Here is a 14,531-nt window from a genome sequence, read left to right as displayed (position 1 = left end):
AACTTTGGTAATATCAATTTATCCATGTGCTAGGATTCAGAGCTACAACCAAAGAGCTATGTGTTGATAAGTAATAGCTACACTTGTCCTATTTACTAATGTTACATCTATTGTGCAAGGTTAACTTTGGTCAGCTGGCTGGCTTGAGATTTTCAATTCGAGACAAGTCTACACACATTAACATGTATGTGAAAGTTTTATTTTGCAAACCGTACAGATCATTTACAAACTACCCGAACGCTTTTGATGTAGCTATATTTATAAGTTTATACTGGATTAATACAGATTTACATTAGATTTCTCGCGCGAAAGCGTGAGGGTCACATTAGATGTGTAAAATATACTACTGCATTTTCTCGATTTCGTTAGCTTTTTGTGTAAGATTTATTACATAATTTAGGTTTTAATAGAAATGTTTAAGCTTATCTGTTATAGTTTTTAACGAAAAAAAAATTAGTCTTTAATGAGTCTCTACAGTTCTTATGTATTTTGTTATTTCAAAAACGGACACAACGCTCCGCTACTTTGGCAGATTGTAAATTGCTTCCGGCCGGAGACGCGTGACGACTTCCGTTCTCGCGCGTACCGGATCCGGAAGTGCGCCCTCTTACGCCGCTCCGCCGAGTCCGGAAGCTTGGCTATTTTCTCCTACTTGTGTGACACTTGCCAAGGAGGCTACGCCGGAAAACCCCGAGCGGAACGTGGGGAAATCTCCGACATAAATTTTGTGCCTCTATGATCCTGCAAGGGCAGACCATACTACATCATATTTACTATAGGTACGGTAAAGTCAATTGTGGAAATGATTCTGGACGACAGTTTACTGGCTACCTAGGGGAACTGAGAAGGTGGCGTGCCGCAGATAGCTGGGTGGGTGTGTGCGATTATAAGCAGGGTTTTCGTCTTTAACTTGCTAAAACCTGATGGAGCTTCTGTTTAATAGTTCAGTATCAATATCAGCTACTATGTTATTTTAATGTATTAGTGATATACATGCTGAACCATATCACTGTTTTAAAAACTTATTTTAAGTAGACATGCAACTGGGTGTGATCACACAGATATTGACTATATTGATCAATATGTAAAAAATGTCTAATTTATTATTTAAGGCTCGATTCTCGTCAAAACCGCAGATGGCGACTCGGTCGATGCCTGTCCGGCTTCTCCGGCGAGGGCAGGCTGAACAGTCGGGGCGCCAGAATCAAAATCTGATTAATTTTTTTGTCGTTTACTTGCCTTCGTAGTAAAACTAAAATTATCTTAGACGAGAAAATGTAGATTTAGTTGACGCAGGTTGGAAAGCGTCATACCGTGATAGGGATTAGATCATGGGCTTATCGTTGCACTAGGACACTAACAAATAATTTGACACAGCTGGGTGTCCGCCGGTACAGCACTGTAGTGGTCAGGTGCTTTTGGCGGTATGATCGGCCGGTGTCGGTCCAGCAAGAACCAGCAGCACTTGTAGATCATGTAGGATTTGTCTCTACGGGTGGGAGGGGTCTGTTATGTCGTCCGTCTGATTTCATACTTATAGCCCCGACAGTCTGGCCCAATCTAGCTTGACGCTGGGGGAAAATAACACCAAATACATTGAGTTATTAGACGAGGGAAGCAGCTCAAAATGAAATGAAAAGAGCTATCGACGGCGCCGGCATCACCGAACGGGGATAGCGGGACGATTGTATTCCATGTCGGTATAAGCAGATCAGAAGATCCTTATTTGCGGTTTTCTTACGCTGTGCGTCATTTGATAAGCTTTTTAAATAGTTAAGGATTTACACAGCTGTTAAACGTGGTTTTGTGTTCAATCTTTTATAACGACTGGACTTGAAACTGTCGCTAAAGTAAAACTTTACGGTGGCGTTTTAAAGACGAACAGGGCGTTTTTAATAGGCGCCGCAGCGCAAAGTACACGCGAGTGAGCCGCGATGGGCGTGGGGAGCGGTCAAGTCCGGCTCACGTGGTTAAAGAATAAGCGGCGCTTTTGCAGGCGACAGGGCGGCTGTGGCGGCTTTTCTGTGCGGGTGGAAGACACAGATCGCGACAACGCTTAGTTGTAATGAAATAGGAAAGCAATAATCAACGGTTTGGCCATTTTCATTTTGTCCCGGGGGTGCTCAAAACGGGAACTCTTTGAATATGACCAGAAATGCCAGTTCTCTTACGACTAACCAACAAGATCGATGTCCTTTTCTGTTGTATTGAAATTGAGTTTCTCCGAATGCTGTCAGTTTTCTTTGATAATTTTTTTTTAAGTACTACACTATTGTCCAAAGACCAATAAGAGCTTATAACCTTTCACCCAATTTTGCACCTTTGCTGTTGGCATGCAGCCCTCTCCGATATCATCTCCAAATGGATGTCATCTTTGGCACAAGTGAATTGTGGGAGAGTTTATCAAGGACAGCCAATAATGTTTGAGGATGTGAACATGTGACGGGAATGTTGCCAGATTGCAAGAGGGGCTTTGCCCCCTGTACCTTTGACCACTGGCCCAAAATGCCAGTCTGTACTACCTGCTTTGGAGAATATCTTATTTTACTGTAGTCTTATCCCTGTGTGTTTGGGAGCTGGTTAAGGACCACATGTGTGTTTAGAAAAGCATGGCCCTCTCCGCTTTTAATTTTAATTGGACCAGGAGGGCCAGTTGGATTAAGCACTCAATCCTAAGCGAGTTAATTTTCTGTGACTCCTTTGAGAGCGAATGTAATGTGAAGCTTCTCTGCGCAAAATAAAGATGTGTGCTGCGTGCATCCGTCTCAATTTAGGAAAGTGCTATTTATTAAAGAGACGAGGAAGGTGGTTATAAAACCCAGCGGGGGGGTGGGGTTACTGTTTGCCGTCATTTGTTGCCATTTTAACCCAGTGGGGACCAGTAGAGCAGCATGACGGCCTGTGAAAATCCCAGCAACTGCTGGCCTCCAAGGCTCATCTCATGAGTCAGTTTGGTTTGTGTGCTTTTTAATATGATATCGTCAAGGTCTGAACCGTGGATTCCAATATCAGTTGACGTAAATGTGTCTGACGCTAAAAGACCAGGATTATTTTTTGAGCATAGGCTAATCAGTTCTTCGTCTCAATTGTGAATGCCATTTGCGCACTGACACATGCTCAGTGCAAAGTTTATAAACTATGATCTGGGCCTCTGGTCCACCTTCTGCACTCTATTTGCATTTAATACCCAGCTTTAGGATTTTAGTGTGCTGTGATGAATTTGCCCTTCTAAAATCTATGCGCCGCCCTGCTGGTGGAGGCTGGTGTGCTGCGGCACCATGTCCTTTACACAGAAGGAGGGGAAAAATACTGACTCTGCTGGTTGCCTGTGCCTAAGATGCAAGAATCTGCTTTAATTTTTAGCTGGGACAGTTTAATGGCAAGATGCATCAAAAAAACAATATTTGAATTCCTCAAATAGTATTCAAATAGTTGTAGTATTGACAGAGGAAGCGCTCTGTGTTTACATTGATTGTGCGTTAATAATGTCATTCTTCAGTGTAAAACTGAAAATGACTCTGCCCTGATGAAGGTGTTCAGCATTGGCCTTAATTTAGCTTATTGTTGGTGTCCAAGGCTGTGTAATCTTTGGGTCTGGAATCTCAGTACCAAATGTACATGATGCTGGCATCCGTCTCTACGTACCCGTTGGAAGGTGCAAACCTGCTCCCTTGTGTAGTACGTTTTTGTTTGGAGACTGTTGAAGATATCTTTAGCATTCTTGTTGATTGCTGAGTTTAGAAGCGTTCTGTCTGATTGTGATGGATGTTTGCAATGAGCTATGGTCCGGAAAGTGCCTTTTAACGTTAATACACTGCTTCAGCCTATAGATGCTGTGCTCAGATAGATGGCTTACTGGGCCGTGCCTTTTAATTGTCTTGCTATCATGAAAGGCTGTCTTCTTAGAAGTAATGTGGTCAGTCTGGCTGAGTGGCCTACCTGTGGTTTAACTGGTAGGGAAGGGTTTCTGTTGAGGGCAGTCCACTGTCATGAGGGAACAATGACATATGGCATTGAGATCTTTCTACAGAAGGGATGATTCATTACCTGGTGTTGGGGACACCCTGTTCAGTACTTTTTTGGTCCTCGTAACTCGGTGTGTTTGGGCGGTATCTATATGTTTTCATGCAGTCATACTATCTAGATATTTGGTATATGACGGTATTAAAAGAAAACAATGCAAGTCATGTGGGCTGCTGTAAACTCCGGAGAGAGAGCGTGAACCCCTCATCAGTGTGGAAGTTGAGCACTATGGAAACGAGTCCACATCCTTGTTGAAGAGTTAAAAAGATCACTCATTTTTTGACACCACCGTCACTGCCCGGTCTGCGGCACCTGCCCGGTCTGCGGCACCTGCCCGATCTGCGCACTAGGTTTCACATATGCTGCATATGCTGTAAGAGATTATAGAGTATACATGGCGCATTTCCCATTTGCTTGCTTGCTTGTTTGTTTATTACTTTATTTTAAACTCAATAGAGGCACTAATCATCGATAATGCCGTGCAGTGAAATCTGTATTCTGACTGTTAAAAATAATAGCTTTGGGATTTCTAAATACCTGATATAGGAGACATGTTGGTGTTGCACAACTACTTTATGCTCTATGGTAGCTATGATGTGATTATGGGATGTATATTTACCGGCTCATCAACATGGTGGGATGTAGCAGGTGAGTAGGGAAGATTTATTATTTATTTTCTGCCATTGATCACCGATAAGGCAAGTGATATTATCATATTGTTCTGATAGTATGTATCACATTTCTTTTTCATATGTGAAGGATTGTTACCAATTTTAACGTCTACAAATAAATGAATACATTTTTATCATTATGGTTCTGGATGTACATCATACAGAGATTACTGTCATAGCACCTACGCCTATAATGCAGTTTGTTGATTTGCTCATCTTGGGCACTGAAGTTTGGTTGGTTGTTTGGTTGTTTTTCTTTTTCTTTGTTTGGTAGATTGACTTGATTGGTTGGTTAGTTGTTTGGTTGATTGGTTGGTTGTTTGTTTGTTCGGTTGGCTGACTGGCTGGTTCTTTGTTTTGTTGATATGTTTTGTTGGACTTGAACCTACAAAGGTTTTGATCATATTTAGGTTCCAAATAATGATGGGTCATCCTAGGCTTTGACACCCATGATGGGCCACACGCCCAGTGTGGCTTTTTCCGCATATGCATCAGGCATGTCCCTTCAGTCGCAGACCGGAGTGGACGCGGGGGTGGTGGTGGTGGTGTAATCTGTAAAGCTCAGCACGACGTAATCGCCTTTAGCATATTAGCGATGTCTGTGATACTCTGTCCCTCTCTGCCATTGTCCATTTCAAGCTACCAGCATCTACCTCTCCTGTCAGAACTGACCTGCCTCATTCAAGTTGAGTGGCATTGACTTTCTTCGTGAGATTGAGAGGGACTAATGTTGGACTCCGTGTAATGCAGCGAAAAATGCTATGTTTGACATTGGCTTACGCTTTTGTCGCTCCATCCATTATTGTTTTCTTATACCTCCAGCCTGAAGATGAATGTGGCAGTAAATCCTAGTGATGATTTAGGGGCGGAGTTTATGTCTGAGTGGCGCTTTGTCTCATTGCTGTCCCTTTCTGTGCCTTTTGAAGGTTTTCATCCATGTAGCTCCTGTGACACTGGATTTGAAGCGATCTGAGTCGAAGCTCCATGTAGATCCAGTTACCGTTCAAGTGTTTTGTTTTCATCAGTCAAATATTTCACCCATCAACACGGCGAGCACAGGCTGCGACGTCAACCTGCTTTTATACTTGGGGTGTAATGTTTGATTTCATATCACCATGAGGCCATCTGGTGAGCCGGTCTGAACTTGTCTCTACTATCAGCAGAGTCCAGCCATGGCAGAGCCAAGCAGGCCTCAGAGAAAGATGTCTACTATGGGGGACAGCCTGTATAAGACTCTAGGCCTGGAGAAGGGAGCATCTGCAGAAGACATCAAAAGAGCTTACAGGTGTGTTATTATTCCATTATTTGTATCTGCATAAAGAAGTCAATCATATGATTGTATGCTTAGCTTATTCTGTTTTCATTGCCAGTCTAAACTATTTCTACTTGTCCTGGTTGCAGTGACGTTGTGACGATTGTGGCCTTGATCTCTCCATTCCCTTCCCACCCATATCAGGAAACTAGCGCTGAAATATCACCCTGACAAGAACCCAGACAACCCTGAAGCGGCGGAGAAGTTCAAGGAAATCAACAACGCCAACTCCATCCTGACCGATGAGACCAAGCGCAAAATCTATGATGAGTATGGCTCCATGGGGCTCTACGTGTCGGAGCAGTTTGGCGAGGAGAGCGTCAAGTACTACTTCCTCATGTCCAAGTGGTGGTTTAAGGTGAGCGGGGGGCAGGACATCAGCGCTGGGGGTAGCCACAGGCTGTGGGCGGGATTATCATGCTGTCAGTCATAACCTGGTTTATCCCAATAGGGAACCCATGAGATAATCAGTGGGAAGTGGATTAAACCATTCCGTGGGCGGGGATTATCATGAACTGTCACCTTATATTTTGAAGCATCCAAGTTCTTAATTGGCTGGGCGTGGAGACGTATGTAGGCGTTAAATCTGAGGTGTTTGTTTGTCGGTTTTTGGCATTTTTCAAAGGCCGGGCCTGTGTGGGTTAAGCTTCTTTTCTGTATTTAGAGGTGGACTGGCTCCTGTTGATATTTTTACTGGAATTGGTAACTCTCCCAGTACGGAGAGAGCTCAAAGCCTAGCGCCCCCTGCAGGCTGTAGGCCTCACTTCGCCGTACTGGTCTGATACAGCTGTCCGCATACTGCAGCAGATTAAGCCCCGTATGTGACGCGTCTGCTAGGCTTCTCCGGACTGGCAGCCCAGCATGTTGCCGAAAAGCGTTTACCTAGTTTGGGATGTCCTGGGTGCTCACTGCAGGACTTTGCTAATGCAGGAGGGATGGTGGAATGGGGCCGGGGATTTAATGTAGCAAGTTTGGGCTGCATGTCGGAAAGGATCGCCGTCGGATCGGTCACGATCCACAGCTGGGTGGTGCTTTTCTCAGTTCCTTCTCGTTTTGGATGTTAATCCTCTTTGGTGTTGAGTTGTGGGTTGAGTGTGCTTCCTCGCTGCCGTGTGTAGGGGAGATGTTGGTTTTTTTTTTTTTTTTTTTTTTTAATTCCTCTAAATTGGCTGTATTTGAAGGAGGATTATTGTGGAATTGGTTACAGAACCAGCACAGAGATCCAGCTTTAAAGACTTCTGGAGCCTGATCCATGGTCCGGTAACAGAACAGCTGGTACACTGCAGCCGAGGCTGAATCACTCTGATTATTTCACCATGGTGCATATTAACAAGCAGGCCGTCCCAAAACGCAGTTGGGTCCAGAAAGCAATGAGGGTTTGCAGTGTGGCTTGAGTTACAAACAGTTCAGTTCAAAGTTCTGTGTTTATGGGCTGAGTAAGTCCCCCCCCCCCCCAGTTACGTTGGTCCTCTGGGGCGTTGCTGGGTGGTCAGTGCAGGGACTGAGGAAATGAGCTTTGGCTTCTTGTATGAGGATGAGCACAGTGCATGTCTGCATGTGGGGGGTTGGGGTTGCTCTGATCTCTTGCAGCATGGTTTAGGTTCATTCCCCCCGGCCCAATGTGCGTCGCCGGTACCTGCGCTGCCTCCGGTGGTCCGGCTGACCCCTGCACCCTGCCAGACATGCCAGCTGATTCTCTCGTCTCTCTTGCGGCAGACTCTGGCGGTGTGCTGCAGTTTCATTACCTGCTGCTGCTGTTGCTGTTGCTGCTGTTTCTGCTGCGGCCGCTGCAAGCCCCCAGAGGATGAAGAAAACTACCAGTACGTGGACCCCGAGGACCTGGAGGCGCAGATCCGGGCCGAGCAGGATGGAGGTGAGTTCCGCAGGCCGGGGCGAGTAGGAAGGAGGTGAGTTCCGCAGGCCAGGGCGAGAGCTGCGCCCTCAGCTGTGGGCCACCCTGGTATGTGTCTGCCTCTCTGTTCAGGATTGGCTGTGTCTGTGAAACACATGTCAGAGCGGAATCTTTGTGTGGGGATCTGGGGGCGGGAATCAGGTTTAGGAATCTGCATGCCTGAGCAGGGCAGGTCGCGTCAGGAGTGATCTTAAAGACTCTTCCAAAGGGTGCGTGTTTGATACAGGTAGCCCAGGGAGTTTATATATCTGTGCCTTGAGCTCCCAGCTCATCTGGGGTTAATGTTTAATTTGTTTATTAAGGAAACATACTACCAGGAGATGAGTATCTTGCTACTAACCTGTCCTGTTTCCAGTAGGATTACATTGTTATGGGATTGCTGATAAGACGGTGCTGATGGTCTTGCCCTCCGGACATTAAGCTGTAGGATGCTGGAGTGCTGTAAAAGTTCCACAGCACGTGTTATTTTCCAGCATATTTCTGTTCCGTGTCATGCAGTTTTTGCATTTTAAGCGATTAGCATTCTATGCTGTAGGATGGAATATGTTCGAATAAAACAGGATGTGTTGGAATAGTAATCGAAAATGTGACTGATTCAGGTAACATATTTTCATCTAATATTGGAGATGCAGCTAACCAGCCAACCTCTAAGCCACCTAAAAAGTTAGACTCCACTGCATTTGTTATTTGCCAGCATGTTTCTATACCATGTTAAACAGAATTGTGAATGCAGTAGAATAGAACAGAATGGAATGCAATAGAATAGAATGGAAAGCCTTTTATTGTAGTGGTGTACCGATGTAGAAACTTTGACCGATCCCAATCACATTTTTATTTAATGTCGATGATGCAAACAACCGGCTGACCAGGGAAGCTTATTCTGCGGGGGGGCGGGAGGGCGGGAGGACTGCCTGTATTGAAGCTTGAATGATATTGCATCATTTTTAGTTCTATGAATCTGAGCATGTCTTCTCACTTTTGAATATCGGTAATGTTTAAATATCAGCCACGATTGACCTGATTTGTCAATATCTTAATGTTAACTAATTTGTTGAACAGTTCTACGTTATTGTTGTCACACACAGCAGTTAACACTAAATGCCGTGTGCAGCCAGCTGAGTCATGCTTCCAAAGAAAAGAGCAGAGCATAATATATAAAATTAGCATACAGAAAAATCTGAAACGGTGACATATGAATTATTTAATTAGGTATAATATAAACTATAATGAATATGAAATGTGTAACAACACTAGCATGTTACAATATTAGCAGTGAGGCTGGGTCACTGTCACCCTTCCTTTGGCTTGGAGTCCTTGTCAGTGTCCATTGTCATTCGAGGGTGCAGCCAACAGAAAAAACTGCACCCGCCAGTGAATCACCCCCCCCCCCCCCCCCCCCCCCAAGTCTAGGCGCGTCAACATAGAAGCCAGTTGTGGGCGGCTAGAACAGTCAGACCCACTGTCTCATGGGGCTTCGTCTGACCTCCGGAAGGAAAGTCGTGCCTTCGACGTACCTGACCGTAAATGGTAAATCATGCAAGTCTGTACACAGGTAGTCTCTGCAGGGCTGCCTGCTTCTCCTTCCTCGTGACTCAGAACCATCGGTTGTTCTTAGAAGAAGTGAGCGGATGGCACGGCGAGAGCCACTTGTGGTTCCCAATCGAATGAGATGTGTCGATTTCTGGGCCGGGGCCGCTCCCCTCAGACGGCAGGCTGTTTCTCATTCAGCCCGTCTTGGTCTAACATTATTAGCAGTAGACGTCACCTTTGCTTGTTTTTCCCACAGAATTGAAGAAACGCTATTTAACTATGATCTAGTCCATTACAATGAAGTGCTCAGGTGTAACTGGGAAAACAGGCCTCCTTGAAAGTGGGTGTGACACCTCCGAGCAAATCTTTTCCATTGATCTTTTCCATAACTCGGAACACAAAAAAGTTCTCTTCTGTTTACTGCTGTGGTGTGTCCATAATTTGATCTGTTCAGTCAGCTCTGTACAGAGTAACCTGCAGCCTTGTTTCAATATGCAGCTATAACGCTCATTGTCACGGGTACGGTATGCTGGCTGGAAAAATGAAACAAACATCCTGATTGGATTTCCACGTCAGGGAAGACGGGGCTAGTCTGAGTCCTGCTGAAAATGACCAGAAGTTAATGCCTATTTATTGTTTTTTTTTGTTCAGCAGGAGACACTGTAATAGTGGTGCAGCCCACTGCAGTCCCAGCTACTGAGAACTCGGCCGAAACGCTGCCAGAGTCTAAATGACTTGTAAGCCCCTGTATGTTTCTTTAGCGCCACCTTGTGGAAGCTTTTGCTTGAGCAGAGTCAATGCACCTGTGCCCCACCTCCAGTGCCTGCCAGTTCTTGGGATTTCACTGCATGGCCGGTGCATTGTTTCACCCTCACTGTGCATGAGTCACTTATTCACACCTTCCCTCCCTCGCTCACCCACTTGCCGGCAGGCGCTGACCGCGAGTGCTCGCTGGTGATGTCACCGGGCCGCGACGGCACCCTCTGGCATACCGCACTGAGCCGCGGGCTGCACTCGCTGTGCATGATGTCAGCCGCGCATGTCTGTTGATTTAAAGAGGCTGCTGTCCCGCACGGACGCGATTCTTCCTGGGTGGGCCTAAACAGGGGATCCTTCCTCACCGTCAGGCTGTTTTATAACTGACCACACACACTGGTCAGGTGGAGCCTGACGGGGATTGTCGTCCTGTGGTTAAAGTTGGCCTGAGAAAACAGAAATGTCAGGTGGTTTGAAGAGGTCAAGACGGTGGCTTCTGTTGCCAAAACCAGCACTTTGGATTCCCCCCCACCCCCCTGGAATTTGAAGGCTTAGCCACCCCCTCCTAGTCACCCGCCCACTTTCCAATGACTCCCAGGGTGACTGACCCTTGCCACACGGACTAGACTTGCCCTTTGTTCAGACTAATCAGTGCTTTGAACCTTGTGGATGTTGGCTGTTGTTATGTGTTGCGGTCTAGTATGGGGTGGTTTAGACTTTGTAATCACACCGTGATCTGGCCATGCAGAGCGCAGCTGGTGAGTTTAATTACGATACTTCGCCCGTCAGTAAGATGGAGAGTCTCCTCTTATACTCTAAAGGGTTAAGGCAGTAACGATTCAGGTCTGGGGGGGCGGGCAGCTCCTCTTATTCAGCACAGATACAGCCATCGTGTTGTTGCCATGAGCCATGGACCATCTGCTGAAGAGTTTTTTTTTACCCCTTTGTAAACAAACTTGTTGGTGCGGACCACATCTGTGCCGCTGTTGAAATAATAAGTGAAGTCCTCTTTCCTCCATCTCTGCTTTCTCTTCATGGATCCTTGGGGTAAAGGACTTAAGTGAGAGTGTGTCGGAGCTGCATGGAGCAGCAGGTAGGGTCTGACATGGAGTCGGCTCGAGGAGAGCCTCCCCGGTAGAGCAGCTGCAGAGCACCCCTACCGTAGACTGTAGGGTCACGGTTGGCCAACGCCCTACATTTCCTCCGCTAGAGAGATTCGCCATGTCTGACAGACCCATGAGTGCGTGACGCTTGTAGCCCTGCCGTGTTGTAAGCTGATCTGCGCTTGCTTGCTGCTTTCATGAAAGCTGCTGGTGTTGACATCGAAGAAGATGATGTTTCTCATTCACTAAAGCAGCTCCAGGCTGGAGGACCACAGTGCACAAATATTTGCTTATTCATGTGGATTTAAAAGCACATGGCTGCTGCTCCAAGGCCTGGGTGTGAATCCCTAAGTGCCAATGCTTCTCGATCAGCAACAAGCTCTTTTTACAGAGTGAAGAGAACAAGCTTAAACCACACAATGGCACTTCCTGCTCAAGGCTGATGAGGGACTTGGGGCCTGTATGCTTCTGCAGCCCATTTGCTGCTCAGTGTCGTCGAGCTCGAGTTTTATTCCCCAATTTCCTGCTATCTAATGTTCTTTCATAGGCGCGTTTGCGCCTTAATTGCGTAGAAAAACAGCAAATTTAAAATGTAGAGTTTGTGCCCAGATTTATTCCTACATACCCCTGAGAAGGACTGTCAGTGTGGTGCTGCTGCCCATCCACATTTAACTGCATGCGTCCCTGCTGCTGATTGGCTGATGCCCGTACTGACCGGGCCTGGCTCCTCCCCTCCGCTTACTGTGTTTCCGTATTAATCCCCTTGTCAGGTAGAAGCACCCCCATTGTGATCCAGCCCCATTCCACCAGCAGCACCTCCGATCCTGTCCAGAACGCCAGCGGCCAGCCTGTTTCCGAAACCCCGAAGTAGGCCGACCAATTGGAGACCGGCGGCCTGTTGGGAAGCCCTCCCACAACGTGACTGTGAGAACCTCGGCACCCCCTTGTGGCCGTGTATCATCATCTTCGGGACGGCAACAATGAACAATATCGGCCTCTTCCGCTATCGGCTTCCTTCCCCCTCACAGTACACCCATGTTGTGATTATTTTAATTTCTTTTTCTGGATGAAGGAGGAGCCGTTCTGCCAACAAAGTGCTGGGACCCTCAGTGCCGCGTTCATCTCCCTCATCACCAGCCAACAAGCCTGTTTCCACTGTAGCACTGCGGCCCGAGGGTCCCGGAGCACTGCGATCCAGCACGCACATCCAGGGGCGGGGGGCGGGGGGGGGTTCCTGTTTGTCAGCTTGCATGCCAATGTTGGACTGCACTTATCCTCCAACACACAGACACACGCACTTTCCCTGTTGCCATGGAACAGAGCCCATGCCGGATCAGTCCCTCAGCCAGACCAGCCAGGAGGATCAGTCCCAGACGTTGCCAGAAGAGGGCCCTTTACCTATAGGCTCATTCGCTGACTGAAATTTCACCCGCCTTGTTCATTTACATCCATGTTCATTTAATCTCCCTTTTTATGCCAATGAGGTGGGTTTTTTTGCCTAACAAAATATTCATTTTATGCTGTAGGTTTATTGTATGTTCTGAATGTAATAAATAATTTCCAAAGTCCGAAGATTTGATTGAGTGGAAATCTGAGCCCATTCCTCGCCCCTGTGCACGTAGCCATTGTCGCATGCCTGGCCGATGTCGATGTGGGCGTTACCCCGAAATCCCGATTGTACTGCGCATGGGTAGAAGTCTGCGCTGCCCCGTAGGCCTGGGGAGTCCGATCCTTGCCTAGCAGAGCCGGTTTCACCTCAATCCCCTACTATCGAATAGCGACTCCAGCAGGCTGGATCAAGGACAGGTCCATCCCCAGCTAAGCACGACAGCCTTGGGACATTTCTTTTGGGATCCAGTTAGATGATGGAAGGTGAGGCTCTGTGGCAGTGTTGGAAAGACCTGCAGAGGTCCATTTCACCGCCAGTGGACTGGTTCAGCGTACTGCTACTGGGGTAACAGCTACTGGGGTAACAGCCGCTGACTGCTGGACTGGTTACTGACTGGAAAACACTGTCGCTCTAGCACTGGTGGTTGCCCTGGGTTTTATCGCGACTCCTGTCCTCGTTTCATCAAATGATCACTCATGTGATGATTATAATTGTTGCTCTTGTTGTTGTAATATTGATAGATGCCAAATCGGGTGGTACGATGCACTAAACCATGTGGTGAGTTGACATGTAAAGGTGTAGGATTGGTGTCATGGTATTGGCTGTTTGTCTCCCCCCTCACCCAACTTTGTACCATGTTTACCGTCTCCCTCTTATCCTCACTGGGTGAGCTCAGTGGTCAGCTGGCCTCTCATCCTAGGGGGGGAGGTTTAGCTGCAGCAAGGCTGTAGAAAAGGCAGGTGTCTGAGGCCAGGTCCGTGGGGTGGATGCGCTCTGTGCTCTATGCGCTGGTCTGACAGCCTCTCATTCTCGGAGCCTTCACCTCTGTATGTGTTTATTTGCCCTTGTGGGAAATCGCCCCCAAAGCTGTCTGACGCATGCGTTATTTTTAAAGGGCGCGTTCAGCTCGAGACGTTCATGCATGCTCTGCTCGTAGGGTCTGAATGTTTTGTTTTTTTTTTTGCAAGTGGGAAAAACTCCCCACTGATTTATACCGTCAATCTTCAGCACTGTGTAAATATTTGTGACAGTAGTCCTTAATAAACGTGATATGCAAACGTATCAGTGAGGAATTACCATTTATGCAAATGTTTTATGAATGTGTCAATTTTAATACTATGGTTTTTTTTTGTGTATTTTTTTAAAATAAAAGGTTGTTTAAGCGTTTTGAAAGCGTTGACCATAGTCATACGTGGTCAGCTTGGCTAACCTGATAGGCTAACAGCCCTAGGGGGTGGTTCCAGCCACACTAGTCTGGCCAGTAAGAAGCCTCCGTGTAGATGCCCGCCTTTTCACACTGCAGGCATGGTCCCCAAACACCATTCCTCCACTTATCCTGTGAGGAGAGACTGTACTACTTTTGTTCTCCCAATTTTTAACCTGTTTTTAAGTTTTTATCCAGTTTTCATTATTTACAAAATGTTCCTTAATGTAAATGTTGTATATCAGTTCATGAATAAACGGTTGGGCAGGGTTATGGGCAGTCTGTGCATTCATTTCTGCATGAGAACTGATTGGCCGAAGTTAAGTACGATTAAAAATGGTATTAGATCTACTCTGACGTTTGTGTTCTTGCGCACGGAGAAGAGGTCACAGGTAATGGGCTTTGTGTGTT

General features: G+C 46.6%; 1 protein-coding gene across 9 annotated transcripts; it reads left to right on the top strand.

The window, feature by feature from the left end:
* Positions 1 to 593: 593 nt before the first annotated feature.
* On the top strand, positions 594 to 14,393 carry dnajc5ga (DnaJ (Hsp40) homolog, subfamily C, member 5 gamma a). 9 transcript variants are annotated; one of them, XM_048985154.1, is made up of 6 exons: positions 594 to 870; positions 5,855 to 5,979; positions 6,151 to 6,364; positions 7,723 to 7,879; positions 10,103 to 10,185; positions 12,082 to 14,393. In XM_048985154.1, exons 1-5 carry the CDS (start codon positions 736 to 738, stop codon positions 10,180 to 10,182), a joined length of 711 nt encoding a protein of 236 aa, XP_048841111.1. In that variant the 5' UTR covers positions 594 to 735; the 3' UTR covers positions 10,183 to 10,185; positions 12,082 to 14,393. The 9 variants fall into 9 exon arrangements, with proteins under 9 accessions (XP_048841111.1, XP_048841110.1, XP_048841107.1 ...); XM_048985153.1 differs by having other exon boundaries at positions 12,078 to 14,393; XM_048985150.1 differs by having other exon boundaries at positions 10,100 to 10,185.
* The last annotated feature ends 138 nt before the right edge of the window (positions 14,394 to 14,531 follow it).

This window comes from Brienomyrus brachyistius, chromosome 19, assembly GCF_023856365.1.
Source record: "Brienomyrus brachyistius isolate T26 chromosome 19, BBRACH_0.4, whole genome shotgun sequence".
NCBI classification, from domain to species: domain Eukaryota; kingdom Metazoa; phylum Chordata; class Actinopteri; order Osteoglossiformes; family Mormyridae; genus Brienomyrus; species Brienomyrus brachyistius.
Note: the sequence above shows the minus strand (reverse complement) of the source record. Positions and strands in the feature narration are given on the sequence as shown.